This window comes from Thunnus thynnus, chromosome 10 (assembly GCF_963924715.1).
Source record: "Thunnus thynnus chromosome 10, fThuThy2.1, whole genome shotgun sequence".
Classification (NCBI taxonomy): Eukaryota; Metazoa; Chordata; class Actinopteri; order Scombriformes; family Scombridae; genus Thunnus; species Thunnus thynnus.
In genome coordinates this window covers 30,614,277-30,632,415 of record NC_089526.1, presented here as the reverse complement: position 1 = coordinate 30,632,415, position 18,139 = coordinate 30,614,277, and the positions used below count along the sequence as shown (strand labels likewise).

Below are 18,139 nucleotides of genomic sequence, written 5' to 3'. Positions count from 1 at the left end.
TTTGGAAATTAGATCCAAGTCATAATAAACTGGAATCATCCCTCTGACGTATAACATTCATCACATTTCATATTTCACATAACTACTCATTTCTTAGCTTTACAGCTGCTACAATGACTAAGTTATGATTACTAAATAATTACTTATTATCTCACATAGTGAATTACAGACACATTTGATACCTGCCATCACCCAACCCATTTATAGTAAAGTGTTAGCACGGAGCACCACTGAAAGTGATGAAGATCAGGATGATTTTGGTTTCACTGTTGTCATCAGTAACATAAGTGAGCTGACTGACGAGCCAATCTCCTAAAAACTAGTATTCCTTTCAGCTGTCTACTGTACAGGAAGCTGCGCCCAGGTCTGCCACTGAGTCATCATGGCTGACCTTGTCGTCACAGCTGCAGCCCAGGTCGTCTGTTCCTGTGGGAACAAGACTGGAAGCTGTTGGCCTGGAAACCTCCTCTGGCATGGTGGGTCTGTAGGGGGGGCTTCTCAGCAGGTGGTTCAGACTACCACGGGTTCCGTTATTGGGGGCTGGTTTCAGACCCAGAAGATCTGAGAGCGAGAGAAATCACTTTCACGTCAGTTAAAAGAATAAGTGCAAGTAGTCGCACAAAAAACACCATTTATGTTGTGACTAGTCAACTCACATATTCATTACATTCATTAAAACATATTCTGGCTTCAAGCTTTCAAGAAATTCATACTTTATGTTGATTAGAATTAGAAACACAGAATATGTCTTACCACACATAACATTATAAAGCTCAATGTTCTCAAAGGCTGGAACTTTAGTCTTGAATTTAAATGTAGGTCCATAACCCAAGAATATAGTCTGAAAATGAAAGGCGATGGCACATGTCACATGATTTGTCACAATATTTAACAAAATATCATTGTATCAGCTTTAAGTCTTAATACTCCAAAGGGGACAGTCCCCCTTGAAAACTGAGATGAAGTAGTGAATAAGAATCATTAAAGATTAGAGAGAGTACCTGCATGCTGTTGATCTTATTGTCATATCCATGGTCACCTGAGAAGCCACAGTGCCTCTTCCCTTCAGGGACTTTCCTGTGATGAAGGATGGATCAGAATTAGTTTGACGCACTTTATGGTTAGCTCTGCTTTCTATATGTAAGCTTGTCACACTAGTGTTTGGTCATCCCAGCAGTAAACTAGCTTTTAAGTATCTCCACTGATATGTAACAGTATCCCCTTCTTTAAAGCTTTTACATTTGCTTGTTAGAAACACTTGGTGTCTTGTGTCTTTTTTAACACTTTCCTGTAAAAAAATGTGCAGCACTTCTAACAGCAGCAACAATGGATTTATTTGGAAGTAATAATAGCAACATTTAACAGGGTGTGTGCAGTAGGTGGTACTCATAGACAGTCAAAAATCATCAGCAGAATATCTTAAGTAAAAACAGCAATTCTGTGGTAACAGTGGCCAATACACATGCAGAAACTGGGATAATGTTGAAGTAAATAGGTGTGAGAGGAGTTTTGCGTGAGACAGCAGCATTTATTTCAATAAGCAGCTTGCCTGCAGGCTATGAGATCTACCTGGGAATATACAGATCCAAAAGCCAGAGGGATGAAAAATTGATCAAATAATTTCTCACTAAGTATGAAATTCTTTCTTATGTGTGATATATACAAGCCAACTGATTTGGTTGAGGCACTTCTGGGATACAGATTATGTATCTGTCTTGTGAGGATATACAGTATGTCTACCAAATTTCAAAACAATCAAGCTAATTATCATGAATTTAGAGCATCTTGAATCTCTTCATCCAATCTGCCAAAGATTTAAAGTGCAAAACTAAAATGTCTCTTAAGGACATTCATATTTCCTCTCCCATTCTGGAAGTTGCCCACCTGATGATCTTTAGACTGTTCAGATGTAACATACAGCAGAGGAAGATGACAAAGAAAGGTTTTTGGAAAATCCAATGTTAGACTATTTGTGAGGTCAATCTTGGGAAATCCATCAGAAACTTTCATTATCAGTTATGGAAAACGTAAAACTTTGTCCAGCAAAATGCAGCACGTCCTGGGTTGTTATTTCCCTTCTCTCTAGTCAACTTGGTTCGTCTGGTGCCAGGAATACTAACAAATGTGGAAAGTTTCAGATGTTTTTGAGTATGGCAACACAGTGAAAAGTGAGGTTAATATGACAGTAAAAGAAGAAGAATGAGAAGAGAGAGAAAAAGAAAATACAAAAAAGGCCAGAGGCCGTTTCTTATTCTCTTAAAGACATGAGCTCTTGGAATGTGCCACAAAGGAGTTACTGGTTTATTACATTAACATAAGGTTTAGAAAAAAACAGTATTACTTCACAGATCTGCCAAACTAAGCAGCCCCATGACAAATGGCAATCTTTTTCTGCTCCTCATAATTCTGATTAAAAAGATTCTGATTATTCTCAACATCTGTTTTATTCTTCTGTTTGTAGTTGTGTATTGCTTCTTGTCATGAGTGGAATAACAGAGCAGGTGGACTCAAATGCAGAGACTGCAGGCCAAGCAGGGCTGAAAAAAACTTCTTTATTCTGAGACTGAGCAGGCAAAAACAAAAGCTGGCTTAGCTGAGCAAAACAGAGCACAGGACAAGACTAAACCCAACAGCAAACTGAACTGAACAGCGGATCCAACAAAACTGAACTGAAAACCAGAACTAAAATAAAAACTGAACTAACATGGCAAGAACAAGGAACAGGTGGCAAAACACAAAGGCAGGCTGGGAGCTGATAGGTTGAGGGAAACACGGGGAGGCTGATACAGGGCAGGTGTGACGGTAAGAGCAGTCTGGGGAAAACACTGAGAGCAGGGCAGGGCTAACAAGCTTGATGCAGGGCAGGTGTGGAGGGAAAATGGACTGGGGAGGAGCGCAGGAACACAGGAGGGAAACAGAGCAACAGGAAACCAAAACCTAGAACCCATTAAACTGTCCAAGAATAAACATGAATATAAACCAAAGTACACAACCCCATAAGCTAACTAATAATGCAAGACAGTCCTTTAAACCTACAACCCAAATCATAAATGAGCAAAACCACATGACCAAAAGGACTGGACAACCAAAAGAACAAAAACACAAAGAGTCCAACAACCATGAGTCCATGACACTTCCACTTTTGTGGTCCTGGAAATTTAGAATTACATCAACTAAACTGACAGTGTCCTAAAAGCTTGATTAAACTATTACAGGACTATTGTACATATGTTTTCAGGGGTTAAACTGTGGTATTACATGACGTTGAACTGCAGTATTTTGTCAGTATTCACCTACTTCAGCTCTCAGCTCAGGACAACCACCGCTTCACACACTTCAAGCCACGGTCCTCTAATTGAAAAACAGCCACTTTTTATTAAGTGTCCATTAAAACACTACTTCCAGTTATACACCTTAATATGTGTGTGTGTGTACATACGGATGTGCGTGTCTAGGGGGTGAAGCCACAAGCATGTTAAAAATGTAAATGACTAGCTTTCGGGGAAATGAGACAAACTCAGTGTTTCATTTGGTGAGAACATTTAGTTGGTTTGGGATTTACTCAGACATTGACTAATGTATATGTGCCTGTGTGTGTGTGTGTGTGTGTGTGTGTGTGTGTAAGTGTGTGTGTGTGTGAGAGAGAGAGAGAGAGAGAGAGATAGAGAGAGAGAGAGAAGAGAGAGAGAGAGCGCTCCAACACTCCACTCACAGCACCGGTGCCAACGATTAGCCCGTCTGTCTATCGGAGCTGCACAGAAACCTCAAAGATCTCTTTCATTTAGAGATCTGCATGTGTGTGTGTGTGTGTGTGTGTGTGTGTGTGCGTGTGCATGTGTGTGCGTGTACTTGTGAGACAGAATGTAGCTCTCCCACGGTTCACCAACCAAAACAGCATGACAGCTCCATGCAAGGAGGCTGTTGCTGACATGAACATGTACACACACACACACACAAACACACACACACTGTAGTGGTTTGTTTTCACTTTCGGTCTTGATGACTTCATGTTTACTTTGTCACTGAATCACTGCAGTGAGACTTTTCACTGCTCTACATCAAACACCTGTCAGAGTGCATTTTAGCATATCATTAATGTTTCACCAGCTTCACTTTATGAACAAGATGTGGCTTTTTTACATGAGTGTAGCTCGGGACAACAAATCTTAAAACCTGTCAGCGCTACACGTGTTAATGATGCGTTGATAGCCCATGTTGACATAAAATATGTTTTTAAGTGAAGCAAGATGTGCAATAAAATGTGAATGTGAGATTGTGCATCTTGAACTAGTAGCATGTATTACTGTGGTTTATATGCAGGCATCAATAATCAGGACCTTGCATGCTCTCTGTGACAGCTCTCTGCACATTTACACTGTACCTACATTGGCATATTAACGTTGTATAAGGTTTTACTACTGTCTAGTTTACCATATATTAAATATATTACAGGAAGTGCAAATATACAGTACATATGTTGTAAATTTGCTCTTCTTTTTGTAGTGATGGCACTGTACCTGGCAACATGCCACTTCCTCTCCACCAGCAGATGAATCTCTTCAATGCGTCGGTTGTTAGCGTAGTGCAGTCTCTTAGGCAGGTGCTGCTTTAGGTACGGCTTAAAGTGCTGCTCTGATTTCTTACACTGGAAAAAAGAAAAAGCTCTGGTATTTTGAGCTGAGAGGCACAATTTACAGATGACAGCTATCTTGGCTCCACAATAGTACAATTTTCTTGTTATTAAATCTCCATGAGTTCTTTTTAAGTTGTCATATTTTTCATGCAAAGTTAGTACTTACAGTTAGATTTGCAACAACAGCCTTGGGGTCATCTGAAAAAAGAACAATGGTGAAAATTGTTGTGAAGCAGTTGCCATGTCTTGCCAAGTACATCAAACATATTTGCAGCAAAACAACATATTGTTCTGTATTTTAACACTTTACGCTCAGAAAAACCTGATAAAACTTCAATTTTTGTACCATTGAGAAGTAGGTTAGTAGGACAAATGAGTGTAGACACTGAACAAAATGTTTTTACAGGAACAAGACAAAACAAGGTTAAGTTGGACCATGGCTTTGGTCTGACACAATACATTTAGAACAATGTTTCCACTAGTAGCTGCTGAAGGTATTGTACACTTTGCCAATGATCAGATCTCAGGCTACAAATTATTATGATTAGTGTCATGTTCACTGGTGAAGGTCAAACAGACCAAAAGCCCAAAATACAGTAAAAAAGTCTGTATGAAAAAGAGGGAAGATAAACAAAAAAATACTTGTTTGTGCAAAAGAGTCACTGACATTTAGGATTGCTGGGGTATCTGGAGCGTATTCTGCCTAGAGATCCAGGGATGAGGATGATGTCATCAACGTTGTTTACGTAGTTACTGAGGAACTCAGTGCGATCACAGTGAGCCTCTTCCATACCTGAGAACACACAAGAAGATGAGTGTGAGTGTGTGTGATTGGCTGGTTCCTACACTTCCTCCAAATACCAACCCGATAAAAAAAGATGATTTGATACCCCAGTGTGTGTTTGTGCTGGTGTGTGTGTCCGTACCGTGATCGCCCACCATGATAATGTTGACACAGCGGTGCAGTTTCATCTGCTTAAGCCCGTTCATCAGTTGGCCGAAGATTCTGTCGATCACCCTCAGAGGATTATTCAACTGTAACACACAGACATCATCCACTGACTGTGTGTTTGGTGTCATTATGATACAAACTACACACAGGGAGAAACTATAGGGGTGTGTAAGTGTGTCTTTGTGTCTGGTTTGTGTGCTTTACCATGTGTATCCATGCATACCCACACACACACACACACACACACACACACACACACACACACACACACAGATACACAGTACTCACCTCAGCACTCATGGGCCCCATTTTGTGTCCATATGTGTCTGGTTGTTCAGAGTGCATGGCGTAAACATAGGGCCTGGAACAAGATGCAAGTCAAATTGTAGTAGTTGTGGCGACAGTAATAATCACTAATAATAACTTTACTTACACATCAATTTTCTAAAAAAAGGTTTCAAAGTGAAAAGACTAAGAGTGTATCATGGGGTGTAGAGGAATCCAGTACAAGGATGCTGCAACAGGGATGATATGGTTTATTTCCTGGCACCTGTGAGACCTGGCTGCTGCATTATGGATCAGCTGAGTGGTAGGTCAACAATACAGGTACTAGCAATAATTATAGTAGCTGCAGCACTACCGTAACTGGTAAAGGTAGTAGTAAGAGTAGCAACAGCAGTTGTAGTGCTAATAGTAGGAGTGTCAGTGAACCTTGTGCCTCTCATCTATTATCAACACATTCATAGTGTCATCGAGCTAAGAATATGTTCTGACAAAAAAAAGTAAATTCCTGGTGAAAAGTATAGACAGTTATTTAACAATGCTTGCTGCTGATTGGAAGGTATTTTTCATCATCAAAATAACATTTTAATTTGTGCTGCACCAAAGCAAAATGAAAAGGTTTAATCAGCAGGGTTGGGGTTATTCATCAACATCTTAAACTTAATAATGCATTTGTATTTTTCTAGCGTTGTGCTACACAAACAAGGAGATATGCATCCTGTGGCCTCCATCTGTGTTTGTTTAGATTAGGAAATAGAGTCACAACTTGGGAACATTTTTTGAGGATTCTGGTAATAACAGATGCTCAGCTCTGTGACTCTGGATGTAATTTAATGATGCGATGATGATACAAGAGAGGCACAAACTAAAGCTAGGATTAATAGTAGTGGTGTAGTAGTCTGGTAGTGGTAGCAGTGGTAGTTTAGTAGTAGCAGGGTGACAGCAGATACAGTAGTGGTGATACAAGTATTTATAGCAGTACGATTAGAAGTCTATTCTGGCAGCAGATCTTTGTTGCATGTCCTTCCCTGACTCTCTCTCCCCTAGTTTCCTGTCATATCTCAATTGTGTCTGTCCAATAAAGGCATACAATCCCCAATATATATATATATTAAAAAAAGAATGATGTCAACCAGTTAGAAAATGTATAACCTAATGAATGAATATGAATATGTATTTTCATTTTGAACATTCCACTGTGGTACAAGATCATATTTTTTCCCTCTCTAGCTAAGCTGTGGTTGCAAATGTTGACAAAGAAAATAAATGAAGAGAACAGGAATATGAAAGACAAATGTGAAGCAGATAGAAAAATGAAAAACTGAATTCACCTCTCCCCTTCTGGGAGGTGGAGCCACTGCAGCATGGTCAGTATCCGCCTCTCCAGTGGGATAGCTCTAGAAAACACAAACACACACACACACACACACACAATGAAAGGCCATGTTGGTGGATGCTTGAAAGAAACCATAGGTGCTCACAACACTAAATATATTTTAGAGTGACAACAAAGGCTTAAACATGGCGTTACGGTAATAGACTGTGATTCTGATAGCCTGCTGCCCTCGTGAACGATTTATGTCCAAACTGATCCTTTAACTCTCAAAGAGCCTCATAAAGTGGAGAGTATAGGCTAGAACAAAAGCCCTCTCGCTGTTTAAAGTGTCTGAAAGTCAAAGGCTGCCTGTGTAGTGATGAGCCCACCAACCAGGCTGCTGGCTGTCATACAGTCCACAGCTGTCAACGATCAAGCCCAGGACCGAGGCCCTGAACGGGGTATGATGTATGAGGCAGTGGGGGGTGGCATGGAGGAACAAGAAGGTGTGGTTACACCGCGGTAACACTTGACAGCAGGCTTCTCTCCACGTCTGCTCTCTTTCTTTCTGTACTTTTGTCTATGTTCACACTTTCAACAGCATTTTACCTCCTCCCACTGTTTTATACACTCTCCCTTTCTTTCTTCTTCTCTTTTTTTTCTCTCTGGTTGTGATTAGGGGAGGGGGACCTCCCAGAAAGCTGAACCTAACACAGACCTTCAACCAGCAAGTCATTTAGCAACAAACCCCTGGTCCCCATTACCATGCCAATCCCCACAGTTATACCATAACATTAAACTATGTGATGTGATATGTTGTATAAAAAGGTTTTCTCAGCCACACAGACATCCATCCTCTGCCTCCCTGTCATATAGGCACTCCTGTCTCTCTCCTTATTCTCTCTGTCTTTCTTACACACCTCTGTCAGTTCCAAGTGCAAGAAAAGCAATGTAAACCATACTTTGGCCCCCATGATTCTATAGAGTGGCACATCTGCGACCCCAGTTCACAGAGGAATCCTGCAAAGTGTAAACAGGCCCATTTGCACAAATTGCTGTAAAAACAGCCCAACGCCATCCCTCCACTGAGATCTGCCTCGTGCTCCATCAAAGCCCGCTCTGTGCTGATAAATGTGGGCTCCTTTGTGTTTGACAGTCTATAGGTTTGGGGCAGCGGCAGGAACATGAGCGGGCATGTTCTGCTGATTTTCACCATCCAAATCATTTACAATCCCTGAATCATTTACAGAGGAAATGCATGGGCAGTGGTCTTTAGGATACACATTCACACCAAGCGCGTTTGTTTAAACTTTGGAGTGTTTACTCTTTAGTTCAGTTTGTTTGGACAGGTGAGGACAATACCATATGACTCTACACTACATCAGGTTTCAGCCCTCTTTCAAATAGCGTGGAGCGCAAGTCATGTGCAAGACACTAAATCCATATTAGCTCTTCTCATTTAGACATTTTGATGTGTCACAGCAGGAAAAGCACAGGTGCGGGGCAGTGGTTACCTTGCAAGGCGGCTGGATTTGCAAGATCATGACATCATGAGATCATGCGAGAATCCATCTTGAATCGCTTGTGTCTGTACCAATTCGTGCGGACCAATCGGCATCGCAAATCCAGCTGCCTCGCAAGGTAAGATGATGATAGATGGTGATAGACAGATGGTTCATCCAATCACCTGCCAAGTATTTTTTGGAGGTGCCTGCCCTTTTCCAAACACTTCCCAAGGACGACTTCTCAGATGGTTCTGTCTGCAAACCATCTGGCGCGTCAGTTAGAGCAGTGGTGGCCAAGTTAGAGAAGTGAGCTTGTGAGCAGAAGGTTGCGGGTGCAATCCCCAAACAAGCATGATGAATGTGAGTGAAGAAAGTGAAACCGCAGTACTTGAACCTCCCTCCTTACACCACTGAGGTGCCCTTGAGCAAGGCACTTAACCCTAACTGCTCCAGTAAAGCTGCTCAGTAACCAGCAGATCGGTCTGTGGTTGTACTGGGCAGTTTCCAGGTGTGATTGTGTGAAACAGTGTGAATGTGATCAGGGCTTCTGCAAAAGAGAAGCTGCCTCTCAGTGAAACTTTCCTGAAGAAATAAAGGTTAAAAAACTTCAATGATAAAATGAATGATTCATTAAATTTAGCTGCATCAGTTTCTGGGTCCTGATATTGTGCATGCTGGCTCTTAAATAGAATTAAGTCATTGTAGACGTTATTAGTAACACATGTGCTTTTCCCACTACGTCAAGTGAAAACATCAGATGTATCCTCACACCTGAGCTTTGCAGAGGGCAGTAAGTGAAGAAACGATTTACTTATGAGGACCTATAAAATATCCATTTTTTCAATTGAAAAAATGACTTTCAACTGTTTTTGTTGTTCAGTGGCAATGGCAAGCATCACAACAACATATGCAGGTTTTGGCAACCACTTATACTGGAAATGCATGTTTGAAACTCATTCATAAACTCCTTTAAATCGTGCACATTAATGGCAAATTAGGTTTTGTCAAAATGAGGAGACAAGCATGATAAAGGTGCAAGTTATCTCACACTAACAGAAAGCCATGATACTCATGATCACAGAAATTTGAGGTTTTGTGTGTGTGAGTGTGCAGACTTACACAGGCCAGAAGAAGGTGGCAGCCTTCACTCCCTGTTTGAGCGCTGTGATCCAGATCTAGGAGACAAACAGTACAGTCTTGTTATTTTATCAGTCTGACATAGTTTATTAGGATACTGTTGTAGCTGTTGTTACCCTGGACACAAACAACAACACCAGTGTGAGGAAACCAAGGTCATGGTGAACAGTACACTACAGCTGTTCCTCCAAATAATACAAAACTGAGACTGGTCATCAACTATTTTCAAAGACTTCTGCAACAGGACACTGGAAAAAACCTTAAGTCTGGAATGTATCTTGACTCAGTACCAGCTTTCATTAATCAACATCTGACCTTATTTAACAGATGATAAAGCCTAACAGACTTGGTTTGTTGGATCTTCTGCCATTTCTACTGCAGTTGGCTTCAAAAAAAAGTGAACAACCCTTCTGCCTTCGTTAGCCTTCTGTGACATGACAGATGAATTAAAAAAAAACACTGATCTTCAAAGCCACATGCAAAAGTTATCATTCATCAAAGCAAAAGGAGAAACAAAAGGAATCCTTGTGTTAATAACACAATCAGATCGCTGATGATCTACAGATGGTGAAAAGAAAAGACTACATGATGATGACAGATGAGATAAAAGATAAAATGGTCCTTACTGGCTGTCCTCCCCACCAGCGGTGATTGAGTTTCTCTCGGCTTCTCAGGGTGAAGGTGGCATCAAACACCGGGTCATACATGGAGTTACCAACAATACCATGAGACTCTGGATAGAGACCCTGAGGAACAATCACACCGAGATTATGCTCAGTACATTAAGATTTGTCATCTGTTTATTCCTCAGCTTTAGCTATAGTTAGTTAGCCTCAGCCATCATTTGAGTTTTACACTAATGTTAGCATACTAATTGCAATCTAATCTTTATCATATCATCATATAATCCTGATCATATGCCGCTGGGCCATACCGTAGCCAGTGAGTAGAGGTTGGGGAAGGTTTTGGAAGGGTAAACAGGCCTCATATATGGAGCATGGGTCCCACATGTCCCTGTAAAGGAAAACAAAGCAAAGTAAACTCGATTAGCACTGAAACTCCCACACATAGCATTGAATCAGTAATTAATTGTGATCCACAAATCACCAAATCAACATAGTCTTCCCCTTGCCAGGGAAATCCCATCCAGGCCTTACTGAGTTTCTCGATGTTGGGTATGACAGTGTTTCCTCTCTTTACGTAAGAAGCTCGAAATCCATCCACTGACAGTATGATGAGTGGTGGACGCACGAACCTGCACACACAGCATAAGAGGGTGAAAAGATGCTACTTGGTCAGCTTTGTTTAATCCTTAGCAGATAATTCAGATATGTGGCAAAAACAGTTTAAAAGAGGAGACAAACAGTATGTTGCTGAAATTAGAAAAAAAAGAGAGAAAGTTTGAGTGTGAAAGTTCCTTTTTGACCATGGGAACATAAGGCACAAGAAAAAGATCTGGTCATATCACTATTACTTTATTCTCCTTTACTACTCAGGTGTAAACATACCCAGCAGGGCATTCAGCAGTCTTGATCTCCTCACACTCATCCTGCAACCATGAATTGTCTCCTGAAAGAACACGATCAGAGGAGGAAGTGAGAGGAATTTCATACATTTAAATTGATTGTTATACTGTTTTTTGTTTTTTTTCATCACTGAAAGTGATGAATTGAAGATATACTATAAGATATATGAGCAGGCTGCTGTCTGTGTTTGACTGACAGCTAAGCCAGTGGGTGCACAGAGACTCCATGTAAACAAACTTGGGCTATTAACTGTAGCAAGCCAACGACTGAGCGAAGACACAGGACCCAACTATTAGCATCTAAATTAACCAATGTTGCTATTTGGGGGTAAGTAAGCTGTTCAAAGTGACAGCTGACTAGCTATCTAGCATGCAAATGGACATTAGCAGTGCACTTTTGCACTTTTTTTTCTGGTGGATGTTTGTTTGCTTTTAGATAAGAAGACATTTGCTCAAAAATGAATATATTAATAAATAATTTAAAAAATAAAAGAAATACATTAGTTGCATGGACATGAATACAGTTCACAGCCTGTTTTGTGTCCATGTCTGCTGTCTGGCTGTTGCCAATGACAACATGGTGTTAGTTGTTGCTTAATGCAAATACACTAAATTCAATGTTTAAACTGTTTGTTTAAAGCTCCCTGTCTGTTCACACACCACTCCACATGCTGTTGTTTTCTGTCTGTGTAGACAAAAAAAATCTTCACATACAGCCAATTAAAATAGTCACTGTCGTACGCACAGCTGGTTGGTATTTAAGAGACAAATATGAAACAAATTTGGTACATGTCGTTTAAAGAGTTGGACACTTTTCCACAACATTTTAGATGAGCAACAGATGAATGAAGAGAAAATAGAAAGATTAAAGTTGATTAGACAAAATCTTTCCTTGAAAAAGTGAGTGAGCTGTCTATCTGTGGATAGAGTTGCTTCTTTTACAACTGCACAAGAGACAATTTCTATATATTATAAGGAGCACAGTTAGCTAGTGCTGTAGGAGTTAGCTTGTTTTCAAGGGGTGGGTTATTTAACTGGCAAATCATAAAATGTATTCTCAACCACAAACAACACTGAACATGTCTAAACAACATGGACCTACCAGTCTATACCTTGTTAACCTCTGGAATACATAAGATGCAGTCAAACTGGGTCAGCAGACCTTTCCATCGTATGTATAAATAATGTTGCAAACCTTTACACAGTGTCTTGTAGTTGGTGCAACAGTCTCCTTTTGCCAGACAGTCATCAGAGCAGTGGCAGGCATGCTGTTCATTCCGAGTCTCCCCACAGCGATCTTTACTGCACTCATAGCCCCCCTCTGTATGAAGGAAGAACAAAAGAGGAATTTAAAGAATAAAAAATTGTCACATAAGAACCAAAAGAAAATGAAACTGTAGACTCCAAAACACAAATGATATATGCACAACTAATCTGACAGATTACTGCTGAAACCACACGCACTGGGAAATGAAAGCTAATATATTAATGTAACAGTGGTTTGGCTGCATATTTTACAGCCGAGCACCCGAGACAAACACCGACAAGGTTGCAAGATGAGAACACCAGGCGAGAGTTGTGGCTTAAAGTAGGATTTGACACTGTCAGGGTAAAAACTGAAGAGAGCAACGATAAAAACAAATATATCATCGTTTTCAGGTACACAGTAGCGAGGCAGTGGTAAACCAAAGACCACCAAGCCGAAGGAGAGAACATAAAATCAGACCACCAACACTGGAAATAGCAGGGGGAGAAAGTTGACAGACCAACAGAGGAGAGAAGGAGAGGAGAGGAGAGGAGAGGAGAGGAGAGGAGAGGAGAGGAGAGGAGAGGAGAGGAGAGGAGAAGAGAGGAGAGGAGAGGAGAGGAGAGGAGAGGAGAGGAGAGGAGAGGAGAGGAGAAGAGAGGAGAGGAGAGGAGAAGAGAGGAGAGGAGAGGAGAGGAGAGGAGAGGAGAGGAGAGGAGAGGAGAGGAGGGTTATAATTGGCTCAGAAATCTTGATATTTGTATGTCTTGATTAAAAGGCCTTACAAAGAAATCATCCTAATGAGAACAATAACTTTTCCTCAAGAGCTGCCTTTTGAGCAAACCAGAACAAACATTCTTTCATGAACATTTTTAAGATATTTTAGTCATTTTCTATAAAAAAAAACAGAACAGAATCACAAATTTAGATCCAAAATAATCAAGCACAACCTGTCCTTTTTCTTTCACAGCAACCAAACTTGCATATAAAAAAGCATATAAAAGTCATAAGAAGACTGATTTTCCATTTTTTTCACTGCCTGATGTATATTAAATACCGGGTGTCACAGGATTTCCTCCGGCTTAATGACAAAATACTCAGTGTTTTATTTGGCCTCTCCGACCTGACTTGTCCCCATCAAGAGCAACCTTGAATTCCTTTCCTCTGTTATAAAACATACTACCAAGAATCTGGGAGTAATTTTTGATCTGAATTTTTCTTTGGAGAAACAAACCACAGAATGTCAATTCCTGATTTTCTCTATTTAAGGAGTATCTCTAAAGTTAAACACTGCCTTATGAGGGATTCAAATGAAATCTTTTGAATAAATTTATATGGTATTAAATCACAATGATATATTTTAACATTATTAATAATAACACCAAGAGAGTGACTGGTGTTTCTAATGTCTGTGTTGAGCTGCACTCTTTAGGATAAAAGTACTAAACACAGAGGAAGGAAAAAAAAACAAAGTCAAGACAAGCAGTGAGGATGATCCAGTACCTGTCCTGAGGCAGAGCTGGTCAAAGTCTGAGCAGCAGCTGTTGTAGGTCTTACACAGGTTGTCACAGCGACAGTTTGGTGGCTCCAACTCAACCAGCTCAAAACACCTGTTCCTGCAGGAGCCAGAGGTCGGCACGTACTGAGACGTAGAGCGAGCTGGGGACGAACAAAACACACATCCAATGAGCTTTTAGAAAAATACACTTACGTTTTCGTTTTCCTGCTGCGGCCACTTTGCCATGTCTGAAACCATTTCTGTGGAAACTGCTTTCGTGGATCACCTGCTCCCAAGTCTGAAACAGTTCCCTGTTTGAGTCAGTGCAGTTGTCTGTCAGTAATACTGTGTTGTCACACAGATACCACAAGATCCAACAATAGTAAATCCAGCTTTGTTTGCATACAGTGGATCCCTCACAGCTGTTAAGAGATAGAAGTTGTATCTCAGTTTTGATTCATCACTTCCTATGAGCAGAAAAGAGTCCATTACAAACAGTAAGATCTGAGACAAAAACTATCTTCCCTAAATACATTTTAATCTGCGGCCTTTGTCAGTGTACTGAGGTAAAAGTTATACATCTAATATTTAACAGGACAGCACAGCAGGGTTAAAGGTACTGTCTACATTGATGATGTGCTGGAGGTGTGCCTGATCCATGGTTTTATTAAAGTGTATAGTAGTGCCCAAAAATGTCACTGTTGATGAACTCAACACCTTTCACATTTTAGTTTCAGCACATTAATAGTGAACTGGGAGGAGGTTTTGGCCTTAGTCCAGTGAGTGCAATATTACAATCAGAGAAAGAATCTTTTAAGTTACTGTATGTGGCCACAAAACCTAAAGAAAGGCTGCACTGTTCACACTTCTTCCAAGGAAATTAAAAGCACCAACTTATACTGACCGGCAGTCATAAATACAGTGTATTGGTAACATACACTACTTTGAAAAAAAAAAAAAAAGAAATGTGGTGGGCAAGCTAAAAAAGACAGCAAGTGGATGTATAACTTTACAGGGTCATTTAATAATAATTAATGATAACTATGCCAAACTCAACACTTAAAATCTTCTCCTGGGATCCAAACTGTGGAAATACTATCTCACTCCGGGGACACTCAGGTTCTCTATAACACAATAATGCTCTTGTCTAGGACCCAGAAGACACTGGCCATTTTTGGATCCCGACCCACAGTGTGAGAACCCCCCCCCCCCCCCCCCCCCCCCCCCGACTTAACTGAAGACATCCTGGAGATCTGAGAGTGAGACAGAATCAACTTATTGCCACATTGCTAACAATACACTCCTTGTCTGCCTGCTCGTGAAAAAACAAGCTTCCTCAGAGAAGACTAGAGGATGCCAACAGGAGTTTTTGTGTGTTCCTGTGTGGACATATAAGCATGTGTGTGTTTTTGCAAGGACACTTGCATGTGCATATGTGCTCTATATGAAGGAACTGAGGTGTTACCTTTAAATTATTTATGCAGCTCAGCTTGTTGGCACAGTGGTGTAGACTCAGAGTATGGTACAGCATCAATACCATCTTTGCTATAAGACTCCTGCTTTGTTGCAGTCACTGTGGATGCAAGGTCAAAAATTTTGTGTGTCCTTTTGTCTCAGCCTACTAGAGCACATAGAAGGTCCTCTCAGCCCCATGAGCTGGAATTCTAACTTTAGCTCTGCTAATGAAACTCTTCTCTTGACAACTTTCCAGTGTTTCCTGGATGTTTCCAGGGAGGTTACGCCAAAAAAGGGGCTGAATGTGGCACTTCAAACCCAAGAAGGTTAAACAAGGAATTATACTTGATGTCATTTTTGTGAAGTTCAGTAAATTCAATTTGTTCTGAAAATTGTATTTTTAGAATAATGAGAATTTCAGTTTAAAGGGGGGTGTGTTGGGGACTGTAGTGTGACTGGCCAGCTCAGCAGCTCTTACAATTTGTTACAGAAAGAATATTTTTAGTGCCTTTTATTTGGAAAATACCTAAAAATGTGGCTTTGCAAATGGTTTATGAGGAGGGAAATGCATTCAACATGTTAGACTTCAAGACTGCGCACAGTAACCTTAACCTTTGTTTGGTCACAAGAAAACTCCTCCTCCTCCTCCTCCACAATATTCATTGTGGGACATTTCATAACATTTCATATGCTTGGTGAAAATACAGACCTGCATGTTTTCAACATGTTTTGTTTGTGTATTTATTTTAATTCACTGAAGAATAAAATAGATTTGTTTTGCTGAACTGTTTATAGAACTGTTTATTTTAGGTTTGCATGCAAGGGAAGATTAGTGAGGGCTGACAGAGTTACAGCTGAGGAAAACACTCATTTGGTCACTTGTTGCTCAGCACAGCACTTCTGTTTGACCATCACCTATTTTTGTTTGTGAGAAACAAATCTGTTATATTCAAATAGGCAAAAACCATGGAATTAACAGGGTAAATCTTTCATTTGAACAATTTAAAATATTTATCTGTGTCACTCATCTGTTAAGTTTATTAAACTTTATTTCAGCACCATGCGCTGTTCAGATCGGCTGGTGCAGAACGAGGCACACTGCAGCAGTGTCCTGCCTCTCTCGCGAGCGTGCATTGATTATTAATAGATGCTATGAGGTAATATTTATTGGGATTTATATGAGCCTTGTATTTATGTTTTTATTTACAGTAGATTTGTGAAAAAGCATGTAAAAGTTGTAATGAGTTGTGTGACATGTTTAATTTTTATGAACTTTCCTGTGTCACAAAAGGTGAGACAATAAAAGGTATAAAATGCCACATTTTCTTACATATTCACATGCACACTATGCACAAATGCATTTTTGTAGATTTTTCTTTTGCAAAAATGCAGCAAAATACACAGCAACCGAATTCCAGAAGAGATTGCTGCTGTAGTCTGCAGCTATGACTGTCTGTGCCACAGAGTAAAACTCCTTGAGATGCAAAAGTACCTTCTTGTGCCGACAGGGTTTGAAAACGTGGAGCAGAAAATGAGCTCCAATGCTCTTTTAATATTGACTCAAGGTAGAGAAATACAAACACACTCTCTCTCCTCAAAAAAACACACATACACCGGCTGCCCAATCACAACCTTGCAAGGTCACAGTGATCCGTTGTAACACCCCCCCACCACCACCACCACATACTCTCTGGTCACTCATTTCATATGCGCTGGCAGACACTTCATATAGAAAGTAACCCAGCAAATAAACGGAGGTAGAGAAATTCCTCTGGAGCTGCAGTTGCTGGTGTGGAAACTCAGCTCTCATCTAATTGCATGTTGTTCATGTTTAGAGGAGCGATCCTGGAGACAGACGGGGGTGGACGTGTGTCACCTCGGTTGACGTCGGGGTGACTGATTGCACTTGAAGCTAACATAAGGTTCAAGATTTACTCTGCTCTAAAAAAAACCTCTCAAAAGTTGTTTTCTGCGTGTGTTTTGGACTTGGAGTGTAGCTTTAGGCATGTCCCATGCACACTTGGCCAAGATACATTAACGTGTGTCCAACATACACTTCACGTTGCCTGTGCTGAGCCACTTTGGCAAGTGTAAGTGTGTGATTTTTTTCACGAGTGTAGTTTACTGAACACGTATGTTGTTATTGTGTGTCAAAGACAGTTCTGAAAAGCTTTCACATAAGCCTGATGTACCTTAACACATTTGTATTGTTCTCATTCATTTTACAGCAGACATCCACACAGTACTTGTACTGTAATGATATAGGCTTGCAAGTTTAAGTATCAGTTAATATAAAACCTTTAGTACATAAATGTCGGAAAATAGCCAAAAACACCCATCAGGATTTCCAAGAGGATGTCTTCAAATATCTTGTCTTGTGTGACCAACAATCCAAAAGCCAAAGATATTCAATAAACAAAGATATAAAACAGAGGAATGCTGCTAATCCTCTCATGTGAGAATCTGAAAAAAAGAGAATGTTTGGCAATTTTGCTGGATAAATGACTGAATGAGAATTAATTGATCATCAACATTTCTGTTGATTAATTTTCTGTTTATTGACCAATCGGTGTATCATTTCAGCACCAGTG

General features: G+C 40.3%; 1 protein-coding gene across 2 annotated transcripts in view; it reads right to left on the bottom strand.

Annotated features, from left to right (window-relative positions):
- enpp2 (ectonucleotide pyrophosphatase/phosphodiesterase 2) overlaps positions 1-18,139 on the bottom strand; it is a 30,854-nt gene that overhangs the window by 7,853 nt on the left and 4,862 nt on the right. For both annotated transcript variants that reach the window (XM_067602474.1, XM_067602475.1), the window contains exons 4-19: positions 14,099-14,254; positions 12,545-12,670; positions 11,333-11,393; positions 10,982-11,079; positions 10,759-10,838; positions 10,451-10,570; positions 9,807-9,862; positions 7,199-7,264; positions 5,874-5,946; positions 5,560-5,668; positions 5,301-5,426; positions 4,800-4,831; positions 4,518-4,645; positions 1,002-1,077; positions 754-841; positions 392-561 (exon numbers count right to left, since the gene is read on the bottom strand). In XM_067602474.1, coding sequence (XP_067458575.1) covers positions 392-561; positions 754-841; positions 1,002-1,077; positions 4,518-4,645; positions 4,800-4,831; positions 5,301-5,426; positions 5,560-5,668; positions 5,874-5,946; positions 7,199-7,264; positions 9,807-9,862; positions 10,451-10,570; positions 10,759-10,838; positions 10,982-11,079; positions 11,333-11,393; positions 12,545-12,670; positions 14,099-14,254 — 1,565 coding nt within the window. The remainder of the gene's footprint in view (positions 1-391; positions 562-753; positions 842-1,001; positions 1,078-4,517; positions 4,646-4,799; positions 4,832-5,300; positions 5,427-5,559; positions 5,669-5,873; positions 5,947-7,198; positions 7,265-9,806; positions 9,863-10,450; positions 10,571-10,758; positions 10,839-10,981; positions 11,080-11,332; positions 11,394-12,544; positions 12,671-14,098; positions 14,255-18,139) is intronic.